Source organism: Eumetopias jubatus, unplaced genomic scaffold, assembly GCF_037043125.1.
Source record: "Eumetopias jubatus isolate StellerSeaLion01/CBP00866 unplaced genomic scaffold, mEumJub1_p1.0 scaffold_15, whole genome shotgun sequence".
Lineage (NCBI taxonomy): Eukaryota > Metazoa > Chordata > Mammalia > Carnivora > Otariidae > Eumetopias > Eumetopias jubatus.
The window spans coordinates 30,278,522-30,297,208 of NW_028274821.1; the positions used below are offsets into that span (position 1 = coordinate 30,278,522).

The 18,687-nt window shown below is 41.2% G+C and overlaps 1 protein-coding gene and 1 pseudogene across 1 annotated transcript in view; one reads left to right on the forward strand and one right to left on the reverse strand.

Moving 5' to 3' along the window:
- Positions 1-3,445: 3,445 nt before the first annotated feature.
- Positions 3,446-3,697, reverse strand: LOC114223374 (ATP synthase F(0) complex subunit j, mitochondrial pseudogene; annotated as a pseudogene).
- A 2,241-nt stretch (positions 3,698-5,938) lies between these two features.
- The window catches only part of HABP4 (hyaluronan binding protein 4), a 42,967-nt gene continuing 30,218 nt past the window's right edge, over positions 5,939-18,687 (forward strand). Inside the window, exons 1-4 of the mRNA XM_028122275.1 lie at positions 5,939-6,373; positions 11,061-11,223; positions 17,885-18,025; positions 18,258-18,326. Of these exons, the coding sequence (XP_027978076.1) occupies positions 6,019-6,373; positions 11,061-11,223; positions 17,885-18,025; positions 18,258-18,326 (728 nt within the window). The 5' untranslated portion in view covers positions 5,939-6,018. The remainder of the gene's footprint in view (positions 6,374-11,060; positions 11,224-17,884; positions 18,026-18,257; positions 18,327-18,687) is intronic.

Sequence of the window (18,687 nt, forward strand, 5' to 3'; positions counted from 1 at the left end):
AGACCATCCTTAGAGAGGGAAGTATTAGCTTATTTTTAATACGTTTTTGAAATATAATCTAAGAAGAAAAGCAGCCCTATTTCTACATCTTAGTCAACTCAACCTTAGCATGGACACAATACAGCTGTCACCCCACAAAATGATATTGGGGGGTCCTAAGTAAACCATTGCTCCCATGAGTGCCTCTCTTGACACGCCCCCATATAATTTCTATTGGTGATATAATTGTGGACTTCCACTCAGCTCCTCTTTAGGGATTATGTATGCATAATATCTGCCCTCTGTTCATATAGCTTTTTAAGAAGAGACACCATGTCCTGCTTATACCTCAGCTTTTAGCTCACTACTTAGTGGGAAAGCATAATGGTTAAAAGTGGCAGACTGCCTGCGTTCATGTCCCAACTCGTGTCCCACTTACTGAGGCACTTCTCTTACTATAAGACGGGGACAGTAGAAGCATCTACCTCTTCAGATTGTTGGAAGGATTAAATGAACAGAATTAGGATGATGACTAGCACCTAGAAAGCATTATATAAAATTTGGCTATGATTATTAGTGAATGTGTAGAATAATAAATCTTTCAGAAACAGTATCACATACATTTGATCATGTAGCACGTATTAATTTTCACACATTAATTAATTTGTTGCATTTTTATTTTTAACACATGCAAAATTATTTGTCAGGAGCGCATGCATACAAACAAGAAATTCATTCACACAACAAATATTTCCTGAATGAAGGGCATCTCTCCAGGCACTGAAGAAGGGGCCAGAAAGAAGGGAAAGAAGGATACAGAAATGAGATAGATATAATTTCTGGCCTTACAGAGGAGATATAAGAAGAAAGAATTATAATGCAGGGCACAAGAGTCCAATGTTACAAGAGGCATAGAAATAACATGTTCATGCCAGTCATCACTGGTGGGGGATTCTGTGTGTTTCCTGCCGGCATCTACTCCTATATGCAAGTATTGGAAACTGTATTTTCCTCGGAGAACCACCTCCCTTCACTCTGTCCCAGCGTTCAGGGGGGCTGACTACAATCAGACTCCAGCTTGGCCTTGTGACCCAGGCCAGGCCGATGAGAGAATTAAATGCCCTTTACTACAGCAACTGGCTCAAAGTTGTACAAATGACCAAAGAGAGGCCAGCGATTCAATTCTGGGATTCCTGAATAAATGTGGAACTAAAAAGGTCTGAATTCCGAATTATTTTATTTAGCTTTGATTAAAGTTTCAACCAAGATCAAGATTTTAATGGTAGGAACTTAGAATAAAATTCCATTCCATTAGCCCAGTGGTCTGAGGATACAAACAACTGTGCTAGCCAGTAACATCTTGCCATAAGAAAAAAAGCTGGAGAGAACCTCAATGATACCAAGACTACAAATATTAGTAGGTTGGGTAAGGTCCTTTCTGGATTTAAATATTCTGTATCTGGTCATTATGAATGGACTTTGGCTTGCAAAATATTCTCTTGTCGCATCCTGATTATTATTGGTTTCTGGTTCTACAACCCCTAACTTTGAGACTACATACTTGCTTTATTCATTTCCTGTGGGAAACTGAATTTAAATTCACTTACCAATCTTGTAACAACTAGATCAGGAACTATAACTTTATTGATCTTATCACAACTGACTCAACTGACATGAAAAATATAAGATCCCCTTAGAGTTAAGAAAAATATTTTTGTTCTTACATATATAAGCAAGTAGAAACAATTGTAAAATAATATAATTTTTTACCCTTTTCAATTTACTTCTTTGGTTTTATTTCCCATCAACCATATGAGGAACATAGGACTGATTATAATCATCCTAATTTTATAGAGGAGAAAATGTAGGCAAACGGGTAGCAGTAATCCAGTGGCAAAACAGAATATATAGAATGCAACTCATTGGTGATTCACAAAAACTCAAACCCCTTACAGCTTGACTGGCCCCTGTGCCTGGATCACTTAAGCATTGCTCCCTGCATATATCTAACAGTAATACAGCTACATGTTTTTAAATTCTGATCTTTCTGTGAATTTCAAGTCAATCTGGAAGATTTTAGTGTATTGTATTTTACTATTCCTAATGGAATTTGTATATTAAGTAACTCAAGGTAATTAACATTTTGTAAGTAGTTAAATTTTACTGCATTTCCACTGGTGCCGATAAATGACTGCTATGGAAATGCTGGTGGTGTTATTCAGCATCCACTCCCCACTGCTTTTTTGGTATGCTTTATTTTCTAAGTTATCTGTGTGTGTGTGTGTATGTGTGTGTGTTGTGTGTTTTCTGTTTGGTATTATAATTACTAAAGATGGTTTTTATATCTTGGATTATTAAAAATATCAGTCTATTAAATTGACCACATTAAACACAACGTTACAAATAACTCATGCTAATGTGGTAGAGTTGTATTTCAGGAATGCATTTAAGGATGTAATCTCCCGCAGAAAAATAGAAAAAAATGTGAGGCTGCTTAATAAGTTACCATCAGTAAATTCTATGGTAATCAATAGCCCCAAAGGAAACCCATGGCCAGCTAAATGCCAGCTAGAGGCTACTCATCTCTATTTCAGTGGTTCTAAAGGTGTTCCTAAACTTGAAGCACCCAGGATTGGTTGACTTACAACTGTTTTAGGCAGTTATGATTTGGAAATTAGGATGCAGTGCTCACAGGGCATACCTTAAGAACCTGCTGTGATTGGCTATGTTGGGAAGGAAGTGGGGGTGTGGGCTGTCTCCAGATGTCCAGTAGGAAGATGACAGACCCTCTCTCATGTGGTAATGGTTCTTTGGTGTTGTTGCTTGGTGATGGACAGCTTAAAGATACCAGAGACAACTCTGGCTTGAAGCAGTGCTTCTCATATATGGTCTCTGGTGCATGTGGTGATGTTGCATGAAGAATCTTTGGAAATTTCATCCACCTCATAATGATGAGGTCTCATTATGAGTCTACCTAGTCTTAAGTCTGATTCAAAATGATGATGATACTAATAATGTTGATAATGACTTTTGCTGACCACTTACTTTGTGCCAAGCATGGTACTGAACACCTCCTATGCGTTATCTGACCCAGTTTTCACAATAATCCCCTGAAGTAGGTATCATTATTTTTTTCCATTTTACAGATGAGAAAACTGAGACATAGAAATAAAGAACATTTCTAAGGTCACAAAATGAATTAGTGGCAGAGCCAGGATTCAAATTTGGTCTAACTCCAAAATATATGCTTTTTTTCTGTGTGTGGTAAGATACACATAAAATTTACTATTGTAGGCATTTTTTTTTGCACATCACAGGTACTTTACTCATGCCACAAAGGAAACAACATGTCTACAAGTGTACTATTGTAGACATTTTTTTTTTTTTTGCACATCACAGGTACATTTACTCATGCCACAAAGGAAACAACATGTCTACAAGTGTACCCGATGCTCCATATTCCCATTTAACAGAGCTTACTGAAATTTACAGCCAAACTGACATTCCATTGATGTGTATTCCCATGTAAAGCTGGTTTCTGATGACCATGAGCAGGTGCAGGACTTGAAGCTTTCAAAGCTTTACTTCTTTTAACAGCACTCCTGATTTTATAAACAATGAAACCCATCAACCCCATTCCTACCCAAATCTCCTGGTAAACCTGGGTATAGTAGGGCTTCATGGGGACCCAAACATCTTTAACAAGGCTTTGAAGCATGTTGGCACAGGACCCCTGGCTCAGGCCGCCCCAACCCATAGGGCCAATGACTCCGAAAGTTCACCGAGTGCACTATTGTGCATTTGGGTTGTTTCCACCTTTTGGCTATTGTGAGTAGTACTGCTCTGGACATTCATGTACAAGTTTTTGTTTGAACACCTACTCTCAATTCTTTTGGGTAAACAGAATAAGCTTTTGATCATAAACCTCTGCTTAAATATCTTAAATATCTTAAAATCTTAAACTCTTCAGTCATTCAACACTTACTGAGGACCTACCATACAACTACCTAGAATGCTAAGCACTGGGAATATAAATTGCAATGAATAACAATGCAGTGAAAGACAGGCATCATCCCTGTCCTCCTTGGGAATGACAGAAAATTGAATAAGTGAGTAAAACACAAACCTGGCAGCAGTCAAGGTAAAGAGTTCCTTTTCCATTTGCTATTAAAGGAAAACAAAAGCTGGTGATCACACACCTGAGCAAGATGCTCTAACAGGATGCTTTTGAATCAACAGACAAATACAACCAAGAGTAGATTAAACAATAATGTTATTTATCATCTTACATAATAAGTCTGAGTTGGGAGTTTCCCCAGTGGGATAACCAAGGAATTAGGTTTTCTTCATCCTTCTGCTCTGCCATTCTCATAGTCGCAATAAGGGACAGCAACTCTAGGCATTATGTCCTCTTCACATAACAAGGAGCAAAGAATAGAGGTGGGAAACGGTAGATCCCTTCTCAACCTGTTTTTAGATATAAGAAAAATGTTCTCAGGAGTCCTCCAGAATATTTCCCTCAGAGAAGATCTGCACCAAGAGCCTATTCCTACACCAGTCATTGGCAAGAGTATGGAATTACAGTGCATGATTTAAGATTAATCAAGTTTGAGGCTGGAAGGGGGCCCAGCTTCCCCTGGACTGTACAGCCACCTGATGCCCTAACAAAATACAGGTTCTGGGAAAATGTAAGAGGAAAAGGAAGGGCTATGGGATAGGGAGCCAGGTGCCAGCACAACTTCCTGGAGGATTGTCCAGTTCAGAGCTCTCTGAGCTCCAGACCTCAATTGAAAACAAAACAAACAAATGAAACAAAACCTCAACATGTCCAAAACTGAATTCATGATTCTGATCAAAATGGTCTCTTCCAGTGCTCTATTTCTTTGGAATGCACCACCATTCCAGCTGTAGAAGCCAGAAATATAGGAGTCATCATACCCTCTTCTTTTTCCTCAACACCCCTATCTAGTGCATCACCAAGTCCTTTTATGATAACCTCCAAAATAGCTCTTGAATCTACTAGTCTTTTCACCTCCACTGCCGCCATTCTAATTCAAGTCACATGCATCAACTCTTCCCTGGAGCTCGGCAACAATCTTTTGGTTGGTCTCGTTGCATCCATTCTGACCTGCCTTCAACCTAGTCCTTCACATTTCAGCTAGAGTGGCCTTCTGGCCTTTTTAAATACATGCTTAGGCTTAAAATTTGCTTCCCACTGCTCCGAGGATAAAGACCAAAGTGAGGGTCTCCCCCAGCTCTTTGCAATTCAGTTACAATGGTTTCCTTTGAATTTCAATGGGTTGTGCTCCATCCCACTTCAAGACATCTGTACTTGCGGTTGCTCCTGCCCCTGTCATCCCTCGTATCTCAGTTTAACCGTCACTTCCGAGGGAAAGCCTTTCCAGGTCTCCTAATTAGGTCAGGTCCCTTTGCTTCGGGCGCGTAAAAAAGTCTGTGCCTTTCGTTTAGGGCGGTTTTCTGTCTATAGACTAAGATCCACGAAAACACGGAGCTAGTATCTCTGACGACATAATGCCTGGCACATAAGTGTTCAATACGTAGTTGAATGGCTAGATGAATATATAAACTTCAAAGAAGAGTGGCCCATAATGAATACAGACCCAGTCCCAGAAAGAACACAAATAATGGCCGTAACCCACCCGCACAGCCGAGCTGCCTGGACTGACTACAAGACTCGTTGCTCCTCCCAGTAGCTCCGCCCCTTGTGCCCCGCCCCTTTCTGCTGAGTCGGGGGGAGGGGCATAGAGGTCGCGTGACGTGACAGCAGCCCGCCGTTGATTGGGCTTCCAGGGATGCCGGCTTGGAAAGGGGGCGTGTCTGCGTGCGCTGATTGGCTGTCGGGCGGCGCCTGGGCGGGCAGCGGGGGCGGTGGCGCGGGGGCGGGCGCCGGGCGGGACTGGATCGGGCAGGGCAGGGCAGGGAGGGAGGTAGCGGCGGGCGGGATGGGTCCTCGCCGCCGGCTTTGCTGAGACTCGCTCGCGTGGGCTGCTAGCGGCGGGCCCGCAGTGGCCGCGGGGCATGAAGGGTGCTCTGGGGAGTCCCGTGGCCGCGGCCGCCGCAGGTGCCGCGATGCAAGAGAGTTTCGGCTGCGTCGTGGCCAACCGCTTCCACCAGCTGCTGGACGACGAGTCGGACCCGTTCGACATCCTGCGCGAGGCCGAGCACCGGCGCCAGCAGCAGCTGCAGCGCAAGAGGCGCGACGAGGCGGCGGCTGCCGGGGCCGGCAACCGCGGCGGCCGGAGTCCGGCCGGGGCCTCGGGCCACAGACCTGGCGCGGGCGGCGGCCGGAGGGAGTCCCAGAAGGAGCGCAAGAGCCTCCCGGCCCCCGGCGCGCAGCAGCCGGACAGCCCCGGGGGCGGCCAGCTGCCACCCGGTACGCGTGCCCAGCCCGGCACCTGGGCACCCCCGGTGGGCGCGGTGGGCAGGAGGGGAAGGAGAATGGGGTCACCCCTCTTCGGCCTCCTCTCGACCCCCCCCCCCCACTGCGAGACTGGGGTCAGGGGGGTCCAGATCCAGAAACGGAAGGGGCCTCTGGGAAGGCTTGGGTTAAGCCTTGTGGCCGAGGAAGGTAGAAAAAGAGGACGGGAGGGGGGTGTCACGCCCCTTCTGGCCTTTCCCAGCCCCTTGTGGGGGTGGGGGGAGTGCGGGCGTGGAGTAAGGGTCTCGCAATCTTGGAACTGAGCCTTTACAAGTTGGGCAAAGTTGAGGTATACCGCTGGGGTGGTGTGTGTGGCGGGGATAACTGGGGTCGCTACCCCGGGGAGCTCAAATCTAGAGCTAGCAGGGACCGGCTCCATCCTCCAGCCCGACCACTGCAAGATTCGGGTCGGGAGGAAAAAGAGAAGCGTGGTGGGAGGAGAGTGAGGAAGGAGGGCGCACCCGGCCGCGGGGAGTGGTGGCGAGAGCCCAGGGTGTGTGAAGAATGGCGGGGGTGAGGGGCTCAGGCCTCTGTGATGGAGTAAAGGCCTGGGTGACCGCGGGGGCGGGCTGTGACGTCAGGGCCGCGAGCAGAATGCGGCGGGGGCGGACGCGGGGTCCCCGGCTCTTTCCAGGCTCCGTAACTTCACCCCGTCACCGTACACCCCATCCCCTTACGGTGGCTTCCAGCAGCCAGCTGGCATCATTTTTCAATACAGCATGTAGTGTCGTTGGGATGTGTAACTTGTCATTAACTCAGGCTGCTTTAAGAAAAGCGTTTTTAACCTTTAACCTTTTCAACAAGAATATTCAAAGTTCCCCACACCCTGCTTAGCGAGATACCCCTGTCCGCATCTAGCCAGGGAGGGTGCTTAAGAGTCGTTTATCACCTGAACTGCATCAGTTCATAGTCTGCAAGACTCCACCTGTGTTTCCAGTGTTTTCCTAAAATAAGGCAGTGGTCCTAGGGTTTGTTTTAAAAGAGTGTTAAGATTAAGATGTGTCGTTCGATCACTCGAGCCACTGTATTCAACTCGGCTTTACTGGCTTGTTCCTTGATTACAACTGTGCTTCCCAGCCCTGAGATTACAACTTCTGATTTAAGTGACTTTGGTGCAGCTAGGTAATGTTTACCTTTATCTGTGAAAACTTCAGTCCAACAGTATCACTAGAGAATGAGAAAAGTTACTGTAATAAAGATGTTGAAAAATTATTTTAAATGCTACTGGATATCTGAAAACCCCATGCTGGTAGGCCAGTACGTGTATGAGCCTATTTAAACGGTGAATGAGACGAGATATATTGTAAATTTTGTGTTATGTTCTCGTTTTTCTCATATATCTATTTAGATAAATATAGTAATGAAAGAACTGAGGAAGGCTAAGTTTTTCCTCTCCCTTTACTTTTTAACAAATGAAAGTAATGTATCTTTTAGAATAGTATGAAACTGCATTCAGTGCTGTTAATATATTGCTTTTTAACCTTTTTAATATTAAAAATCATGCATTTTTATTATTAGAGTTTTGAACAATTCCAAAATGTATAAAGTAAAAATCTCCTATTTTTCTTACTTGTTAACACCTTGCATTTATGTACATAGAGAGCTATTTCTTTTTTCCTAAATTTAAATGGTATATAAACTGAGTTACAACCTGCTTTCACTTAGCATTGTAACTAGTGGGTTTATAACATTTTTTCTGTCAATTGTTCATGATCCAGATGATCTGGCTTTTACATCTAGATCTATATTAAAGATCTTTTGTGAATTTTTTAGTTAAAATGGCAATTTTGTCATTTGTCAGTTCTTTTTCAGACGTGTTATTTCAGGAGCAAACAACTCATTAATTTCCATTCATGTAGTTACTGTACTAAATTTATAGAGAGCTACTCTCTAATAAAGGTTTTGTAGCCCTAATTGATATGGACTGTACTTTTCTAACATTCAAAATTTTTAATTTAGAATATTATAAGTGAATGCTCAGTGTGGACGAGAATCAAAGTCAAAACATGTTTGACATTTATTGGAAACAGTTTTGGGTGTGGTTGTGGAAATCATAAGATTTTCCCATAGAAACAGGTTTTTAATGCCCTTCACTATTTAACAACATATATAGATCCTTGGATGAGCCTTGTTTGAGAAATTCATTCTTGAAATCCATAGAGGCTATTTCAGCTTCGCTTTTCCTAACCTTTCAGAACTATTGTCTTTGAGTCAAAGCTCAACTTTATTTTGTAGGAAATCTCGCTGTAAATTTTATTGTATTCGGTCCCTTCATACGGGCTTGGGTTTAGATCAGTGATCAGACAGCATGTGCCAGGCTTTTATTGGAAAGGGCTAGAGAAATTCAGTGTTTGCATTATCTGCTTGGAGCTGCTGACCCAGCACAGAAACAAACTAGGTTCAGTTGCAGTCTTGATCTCTTAGCACTAAATTGTGGGGAAAAAACTGGACCCCTTTTATCTTTGGGTTTTGGGGAGAGAATGAAATGTTTGCAGTGTATTTATAATTCTGATAAGTAGCCAGTTGTATTTAATGGTTTTTAATTTGTACACCAAAACTTTGGAAGATGTTTTAATACAAAGTATGCAGTAAATGTCATTTTAAGTTTTGAATGGTGAATTCCAAATTTAATTGATACAATTTAAAAAAATAACCTTGAGGAAGCAAAAAGGTGCGATAGCTCCTAAATAATTCTGTAGTTGAGTGGAAATATTAAGATTTTTAAAAATAGGTTATAAATAGGAAATTTGAAGCTGCATTAAAATAACTTTTTACATTGAGGGAAAAGTACTGAAAAGTATTGTTGCTGTTGGCATATTAGCTGATTTCATAGTCTGTTGTAGTTTTCAACTTGTTAGATAATTAACTTTCATAATAACATTTTCTACCTAACATTTCAAATTGGATCTCTATTAGTAATATACATGCCCTCAGATTTGGCATTGCATACTTCTGGGACAAGTGTCAGTCTCTTTCTTGTTTCTGCAAGAGAAACTTAAATCTATCTATGACAACATCTTTCCCATGTCCCAAACATGTCATAAGCTAGATTGTGGCATCAGTACAGGATGCAAACTGGATTTAAGCGTCTCTAGGCTATGGGACATTAATTTAAGATTGAACTTAGATTTATTATGTAACTGTTCACATTTGAAAAAAATAGTTTATGTTAACTAACAAGTAATAAATTGTGCAATGTTATGTTAGTGGTGTCACAGACTTGATTTTTGTTTTAAAATGGAATCAGTAAGGTATTGGAACTGTGTTAATATTTACATGTGCCCAGTAAAAAGTTCAGATAGGAAGTATTCAGTAGGAAAACAAAAATATGTATAAACATATATTCCTTAAGAGTCATGTGTTGTCTAAGGAAGAGAGGAATCTAGGAATTTAAAAAATATCCATTCACTCAAATACATTTAATATTTTTATAGCCATACAACCAATGTGAAGGGTAAGCTATACCAAGGAAAATCGAAGCTACTATAATAAAAATAGCACATCCTGTTTGAGATGGAGACCTTTTAAATGCATATAAAGAAAAATAAATACATTTTTGGGAGATGATTTAAGAGGCGACAGATTTCTTCACAGTGTATTTACCAAGTATTAGCTGCCTTCAGACATGGAATCTAAGAATTTTTAAAGCATCAAAACTAGAGAGGAGTAAAGTGAGCGAGAGAGGGAGAGATTGAAGCCTGTAGTGGCCATGGCTGAGTGCTGGTCTCTCTGCAAATGAGAGATGTCCCTTCGAGTGCCGACTGGTCCTTGTATGAGTTGGCAAATAGCAGCTTGGGCTCATATTGAGAAGTATCATAAATGCATAAAACCCAACGAAGAGCACGAGAGCAGGAAAATCTGTTTTCAAGCAAAAAAAGATAAAACTACGACTATTTAGAAATGAAAACCTTAGTAGCCAATGATAAACCATAGTTTATCTAAAGTGCAATCTGAAATACAGAGTGTTTATCCTTTAATTTTTCTGTATGGAGCATAACTACCATGTTTTAATAAAGTTGCTTTTGCCACAAGTAGTTAGTTTAGCAAATGTGTCTATCCAGAGCTGTCACACTCTGTGAGATACCTGTCATTATACGTTAGTTGGTATAGTTTATATTTCCTAGGACAAAAGAGAAAGAGAACATAAGTATCTTAAAAGTTTTATTAGGAAGTACAGTTGACTCAACCAACTTGGTGGGGATTAGGGGCACCAACCTCCCGTGCAGGTAAAAATCCACATACAACTTTTGACTTCCCAAAAACTTAACTACTAATAGCCTACTGTTCACTGGAAGCCTTACCAACAACAGTCAGTTAGTGTGTATTTTGTGTATGTATTATGTATTGTATTCTTAACAGCAGATAAGCTAGAGAAGACAATACATTGACACTACTGTACTGTATCTAAAAAAATCCAGGTCTGCGTGGGGCCACGCACTTCAAACCTGTGTTGCTCGAGGGTCAATTGTAGTTGACTCTGGGCCCTGGCAGTATCCACAACTTTTTTCTTCTCTGAATGTTTCTGAACTTCCCAGATTTTCCTATGACTTTGACTTCCAGAAAAGTGGAATTTAAAACTCTCTGTAAACATGCTGTCATGGACCTGGTGTCCCAGCTGTCCCTTCTGATTTGTCCCTGGCAGGCCAGAGGCGAGCTCCCAGAAGAGGGGAGCAACAGGGATGGAATGACAGCCGGGGGACGGAGGTGACACTTGACCGAGCAGAGCGCAGATCCTACAGGGAGTATCGACCCTATGAGACTGAGAGACAGGCGGACTTTACACCTGAGAAGTTCACAGATGAAAAGTATGTACTGAAGACCTCGGCCAGGAGGGTGGGGGGGAGCCAGAGGGTTTTAAGAGAACTGCTACCTTTTCATGGTGCCAGTCCTGGGAATATTTTGCCAATTGAAGTTGGCAGTTACTTTAGGTGACACAGGAGGGAAATGATTATATGGTGAAAAATGAATTATTTATTGGTATAACTGCACAAAGCACTCCCATAAAAAACTAGACAGGAGTCTGTTAAACTGGTTAAATTTTCTTTTGCAGTTTAGGCTTGGGATATAATTATGATTTTGACTTAACATTACTAATTTAGACTACTAACAAATTTATTTATTTATTTATTATTATTATGTTAATCACCATACATTACATCATTAGTTTTTGATGTAGTGTTCCATGATTCATTGTTTGCGCATAACACCCAGTGCTCCATGCAGAATGTGCCCTCTTTAATACCCATCACCAGGCTATCCCATCCCCCCACCCCCTCCCCTCCAGAACCCTCAGTTTGTTTCTCAGAGTCCATTAGACTACTAACAAATTTAAACAAGTTCCTGCTCCCATGGTTAGGCCAATTGGCTTTCATGATGACATTTTAAGAAGAACTGATACAGTGTGTGACGCCAATTTCTGGCTCCCATACCTTCCTCTAGAAAGTGCTCTGAACTGGAAGGTGGTCTCAGGCTGGTGTGGCTGGACACCACTCCTGAGTGATGGGGCAGTGGGTGGGCTACCTGTGCATGGAGAGCAGTTCTTGGGGTCTCCTGCTTGGTACCAGCATAACAGGTGCCTACTGCCTCAAGTTTTTGTTTAATAATTCAACCTGCACAACACTGAGTTTAGATTAAACAAACAACTTGTGAATCACATTTAAAGGAAAATAGGTAGAAAAGGCTGAAGGAGACTAGAACAGTGTGTGTTGACCCTATCAGCTGTCAGTAGTTTCATGTCAAGGGAGCCATTATTCCCAAAGTCTTTCAACTTCTTGACTACCAGTTCCACTTAGGATCCTGGCTACAAGTTAACCAAAGGACATGGCTTTGTAAAACCATGTTCATTAACCACCCCCACCCTCCCCAAAAGTGCAGAAGTCCAGCAGAGTAGCTCAGTCTGGGAGGGCAGAGGCAGGCGGTGACTTCAACAGATGTGTTCCCTAGAAGTTATATGGTCAGAACATCAAGATGCTGTATCTGCCGCTATGTTGGAGGGTGAGGGAAGAGAAAGGCTTAATTCTGCTATTTTTGGTGATTACTTCAATTTTGCTGTGTAATGGCCATAGTCTGCTTGCTTACAAAAAGCCTTCTGGATCAGAGCTATTTATTTGGGGAAGCATATGTGTATTTTTTTTTCTCACTTCAGGGATTTATTCTGTGGAGATAAGGAAATTATAGCTCAAAAGCACAAACTCATGTTTCCAGCTTTTTTAAGTAGCAAAATGAGTCCTTAAAAAGGGTGAGTATATGTTAACACAAAACAATGCCTATTAAGTGAAATCATACATGTATATAAGGGTGGGGTAGGGTGGGATATGGGATTATGGAGGGATTTTTCTTTTTTCTTTAAAAATAATTTCAGATTTATAGAAAGTTGCAAGACTTAGACAAAGAATTCCTATATATCCCCACCCAGATTCCCCAAGTGTTAACATACCTCCCTCCTTCCCTTCCTTTACACACACACACACACACACACCTTTTTTCTTTGACATTTAAGAGTAAGGTACAGAAATATCTCTTTATCCCTAAATACTTGAAATGTATTTCCTAAAAACATGGTACAGTTATCCAACTCATTAACACTGATACAATTCTGTTATCTAATCCTCTAAATCGTGTAATCTACAGAGTACTCACATTTCACCAGTTGTCCTAATAATGCCCTTTTAGCAAAAGAAAAAAAAATGCCTGGTTCAGGATGCAGTCCAGGAATGTGCATTGCACTTAGTTGTCTTTAATGTAGAACAGCTCCTTAGTCTTCCTTTATCTTTTATGACTTTGACATTTTGGAAGAGTGTGGGCCAGTTATTTTGTAGGACAGCCCAGAATTTGAGTTTGTCTGATGTTTCTTCATGGAATGATATCATGCACTTTGGCAGGAATACCACAGAAGTGATATCTCATGTCCTTCTCATGTATTACATTAGGTATATGTAGGTAATTTTTACCTTCAAGGAAATTTGAAATTATTTTTGATAAGTCATGTACTATCAGAAAAGTTATTTTCCTTAATTTCTTAAAAAGTACTCTCCTATTAATAAAGATCCATAAGGCAATTTTACCATTAGAAAATGCATGCAATTATAAAGAAAATTAAAACTACTTATCTTACCACCTAATACTTAACACTGGCCTAATTTTTTCTTTTTTTTCTTATACATAGATACACTTAAATATTAAGATGATAATACATATGCACTGAGTCCTTTATATGCTTTCATTTCCACTTGATATGGCAGAAGTGTTTTCCATCTCCTTAACAATGTTTGGTAAACATTTTTTATGGTTCTATTATGATGTGTTGTTTGGATGCAGTACAATGTAATCATTCCCTTAGGGTTGGACCTTTCCTAGATGGGAGTTCTAGAAGTGGGAACCATAAAGCAGTGATCCTCAACTGGGTGTCGTGTATCCTAGGACCCAGTTTGTGCTTTAGTGCAAGTTTGGATGGGTACATAGAGTGTGAAAACAAATTAGGGTAAGGGGGGATCTTTTGATACATAGTGACCCAATCACTATCCTAGTAACCTGCCCATTTACTCTATCACTAACAATCTATAAGAGCATTTCTCATAGCTCTTTCTCCAGGTTTGAATATAATAAATTGGACTTTCTTCTTCGCTTATTTGATAGTGAAAAATCATGATATGTGTTTTCTATGATACCTATACATGTTTATTGGACAGAATTATAGAATCCTGATAATCTTTTTTTTTTTTTAAGAGAGAGAGCATGCACGCACAGAGGATGGGGCAGAGGGAGAGGGAGAAAGAGGATCTTAAGCAGATCCTTAAGGATCTTAAGCAGGCTCCATGCCCACCGTAGAGTCTCAGACACAGGCTCAATTCACAACCCTGAGATCATGACCTGAGCTGAAGTCAAGAGTCGGATGCTTAATCGACTGAGCCACAAAGATGCCCCTAGAGTCATGATAATCTAACAGAGTATATCTAATTCAGTCCTCTCCATGTTTAGGAATGGGGAAACAAAGACCCAGAGTTGCAGTGATGGGTACTCTGGTCACAGCCGGCTCATGTGGATTTTTATTCCACTAAGGCAGAACACCTATTTTCACATGGAAGCAGTGTCAGAAATGGTGCTGGGAGTAGCTGTCCATGTGGCTCAGGTGCAGAGATCAGCCAGGTAGCTTGCATATGGTGGGGCGGTGGCGGGGGGGGGCCCACTACTGTTTTTAATGCCAGAGAATTCCTCCCCCACTTCTTTAGGCTCCAAATAATGAACTTAAGTGAACTCTTTGAACATAGGCTATTAGGAAATTAGTCTGCTTCTGTCTGGATTATTTTGACTCTTTGGCTCTTTCTGAAGTTTACTGCTGGTCATTCAAAGTCTGTTCCGGTTCTGAAAGAATCACTTACTCAGATGTTTTTGTTTTGTTTTGTTTTTTTCTTCTCATAAGGAAGCATTTTAAAAAATTGGGATAAAATATAGCATAACATTTACCATTTTAACCACTTATAAATGTATGGCAGTGCAGGGCATTAAATACATTCACACTGTTGTACCACCATCACCACCATCTTTCTCCAGAACATTTTTATCTTTCCAGAGTGAAACTCTGTACCCAGTAAACACTAACCCCTCACTTTCCCCTCCATGAACTTCATTCCCTTTACCTGTAAAACAGGTGCTTGTATATGCTTATGAGGATTGTTGTCAGAGAGTGGATTACAGGGATGTAAAGCACGGTGCTTGGCTGAAATGTTATTTTCCTTGCTTTTGCTTGTGAGTACAACACAAATCAAGCTTCCTAAATAGAGTACAGGATTTCTCAATGCTCACTAACCTGTAAAAAAAAAAAAAAAAAAAGGATATGTTTTATTGTTCCACCTCTTAGTATATGTGCTGCCAACACAAGCACAAAGAGGATATATTTTATAATCAAGGGATTATAAGGAAGTGATTGAGAATATAATTGGGGGTAGGGGTGTGGGTAATCTGTGGAGTAAAGAAAAAAATGGTTCAAGGGATTAAAATAAACCAGAACACACAGGGCTATTTTAGGGTCAGTTTCAATCACTATTATATTATATATATATTTTTAAAGATTTTATTTATTTATTCATGAGAGACAGAGAGAGAGAGAGAGAGAGGCAGAGGGAGAAGCAGGCTCCCAAGGAGCAGGGAGCCCGATGCGGGACTCGATCTCAGGACTCTGGGATCATGACCTGAGCCGAAGGCAGACGCTTAACCATCTGAGCCACCCAGGCACCCTCACTATTATATTTTAAAGGACTTTGTATTTTATTGGTATCTGATGTAGATTTCATGTAAATTTAGACCTGATTTTGACTGTTGGCATTATTTTCCATGTATGTTTTGGTATTTCATTTCCTCTCAATATTTAAGTACATTTTTTTTCTTTTATGGCCCTGTCCAACTCCCTTGTTAAGAACTTATTGTTACTTTAATTTTGTCATTGTTTTAGAACTCTGCTTCAGATATTTATCAACATGGAATCAATTTTATGACAATTTCTATTTAAAAATTTTGTTTTGGGATGCCTGGGTGCCTCAGGCCATTAAGCAGCTGACTCTTGATTTCGGCTCAGGTCATGATCTCAGGGTGGTGAGATCAAGTCCTGCGTGGGTTCCACGCTCAGTGGGGAGTCTGCTTAAGATTCTCTCCCTTTCCCTCTGCCCTTCCGTGCCACGTGCGCACATTCTTTTTCTCTCTCTCTAAGGTAAAAAAAAAAAAAAAATACAAATTTTGTTTTGGTCGGGGTGGAGGAGATGGGAGGCAGAAAAGCCAACCTAGAGAATTTATTTAGGATGATGTTTCTTGTAAGAGCCTTGCATAAAGTTAATGATTGGTGATTCTGTATTTTTTTTAACCTTTTTGAATAAGAGAATAGTGAGTTTTGTATCTTTTTACCCACTATCATATAGTAGCTTTTTATTGTAACGTTTTCGGTCATAACAGTAGACTGGAACATATCTCTGGTTTTGGTGCTTGAGCTACTAATGCCACTAGGGTTCAGTAAGTAATTTGTCATGATTTTAAATGTTTTTTAAAGCCTTGACAAATTAAAAAATATAATTTATCTTATTCAAGTAAGGTTGTAATGATGAAAAAGATGTGGTCCTTCCTGCAGTAGCTTCAAGTCCTCATAAAAAAATGACAGTGACTTGAGACGTGGCCAAGAATGGGTGTGAGAAGTGGGTGGGTGGTCAGGCCTTGGGCAGATGTGGCAGGGGATGAGGGGAAGACTGTTGAAGACAGCCTGGTTCTTGGCTTAGGTACTTTCGTGCTGTGAGTTGGGGACCATAGGAGGAGCAAGGGGTCAATGTTGCTCACGTATCTGCAGGGCCAGGACATGGACAGAGGGTATGTCCAGGAAGTTACTGGCTTTGTGGCCTGGAATCAGAGACCCCAATGAGAGATGCAGGGTCACATGAATGAAGGTCACACAGCAGTAGTGTAGAGATGAGGACGATATGTGCCAGAAATAGGAAGTCAGGAATGCAGGTACACGTAAGGATAGTCAGGTACCCAGAAGAACAAGGGAGGCATCTGTGTGTGGAGCACCAAGACTAGTGAGATGAAAGAGGCAAGGTATAGAACTGGTCCCTTTATGTGACTCTGGATTTGCCTACCTGTGAGAAGTAGAATTGGGTAGCTAAGGAGCAGGGGGAATAGCTTGTGAATTTTGTACCCTGTTTCAGTATGACCTATTACAAAAATAATTTTTTAAGGACAGGCCGGGAAAGAGAAGCCAGAGAGGTCAGAGGAAAATTAACGGTCAACGGTGTCCAGTGATGAAAAGGGGTCAAATGACATAAAGACAAAAGTTGCTGTTGGCTTTAAGAACAAGGAGCTTCAGCTGTCTTTGGAAGTTTGTGTAGGGCAGTGGGGGTAGAATTGAGTTGGTTGCAGGTTAATGTTTTCAGCCCCAAGTGTCACTCACTGACTAGTCGTGTTTGGAAGAGGGAGATTTGGGAGGGGGCATAATTTGAAATTAATTATTTCTGTTATACAAAACATTCCAAATTTAACTTAAATATTGAATGTTAGAGCTGGGATGAATCTTGGAGTTTATCTAACCTCGTTTTATAAATGAGGAAACCGGATCCAGAGAAAGGGATATCCCTCCACAGTAAGACCTGCCCAGGATCTCCTTCTCTTGTCTGGCATCCTCACTAGCAGCCGTATGACCTTGGGCAAGTTACCTACCTCGTTTGTGCCTCTTGTTTCCTGATTTGTGGATGATAGTTGTATACTGTAGTTCTGTTTATGAGAATTAACTTCTGTATGTGACGTGCTCAGAACAGTGCTTCAGGTAGTAAGTAGTATTCGGTAAACATTAACCATTACTTTATTTTTCAAGCCACTGTTCTTTCCAGTATATTTCAGCCATCGTGTCCTTCTAGAATTTTTTTTCTGAAAAGAGTCTTCTTAGCCCTTAAATGCAGTTCACGACTTTTGATTATACCCATCTCTTTCTAGACCCATTGACAGGTTTGATCGAGACAGACCCCTGAGAGGCCGTGGAGGCCCAAGAGGGGCCATGCGAAGCCGAGGCAGAGGCGGCCCCGGGAACAGAGCTTTCGACGGTTTTGACCAGAGAGGGAAACGAGATTTTGAGAGGTATGGTGGGAATGAGAAAATATCAGTTCCTCTGGAACTGCTGTTTTCGCTTTATGGTCTTGGTAATACATGGTACAAATCTGTTATGTGTTAATATTTAGTTGACTTTATATAGTGTACTCTTATTCCTGAGGGAGCTGATCCTGGGACAGCTTTTCTGATCAGCTTTTCTGATTTGGAGATTGACTGGAAACCACCTTCCAGTTTAAAGGAATATTCTTTCTTTCTCTAGAGCAATCAGAACCGAAGACAACATGGGTGGATGTGGAGTTCGAACCTGGGGATCAGGTAAAGATACCAGGTACGGTGCAAATGTGTGCCTTCTGTGAACCTACAATTAGGTGGAAATCTCTGGATCTTTATTTTCCTTTCGTAAAAAGTACTCTCTGTTGTGCTTTCAATGTCTTTATATTTGTGTGCCATTAGGTAGAGATTCATTTTAGGCTTTTGTTTAGAGAGATGACTTCTTAAAGCATGTTTGCTATGTTGCAATTAGATCTGAAAACAACTTTGAAAGTTCTTTTAGCCCAGACAAATTTGTATTTGCTAATGCCCTAGCACATGGCACTGTACATAGGCCTCAGAATGCTTTTTAAATTCCTGGATATTCTATACTTTATTTTTCTGTGACCTCCCCAAGTTCTCATATACATTGCATCTTG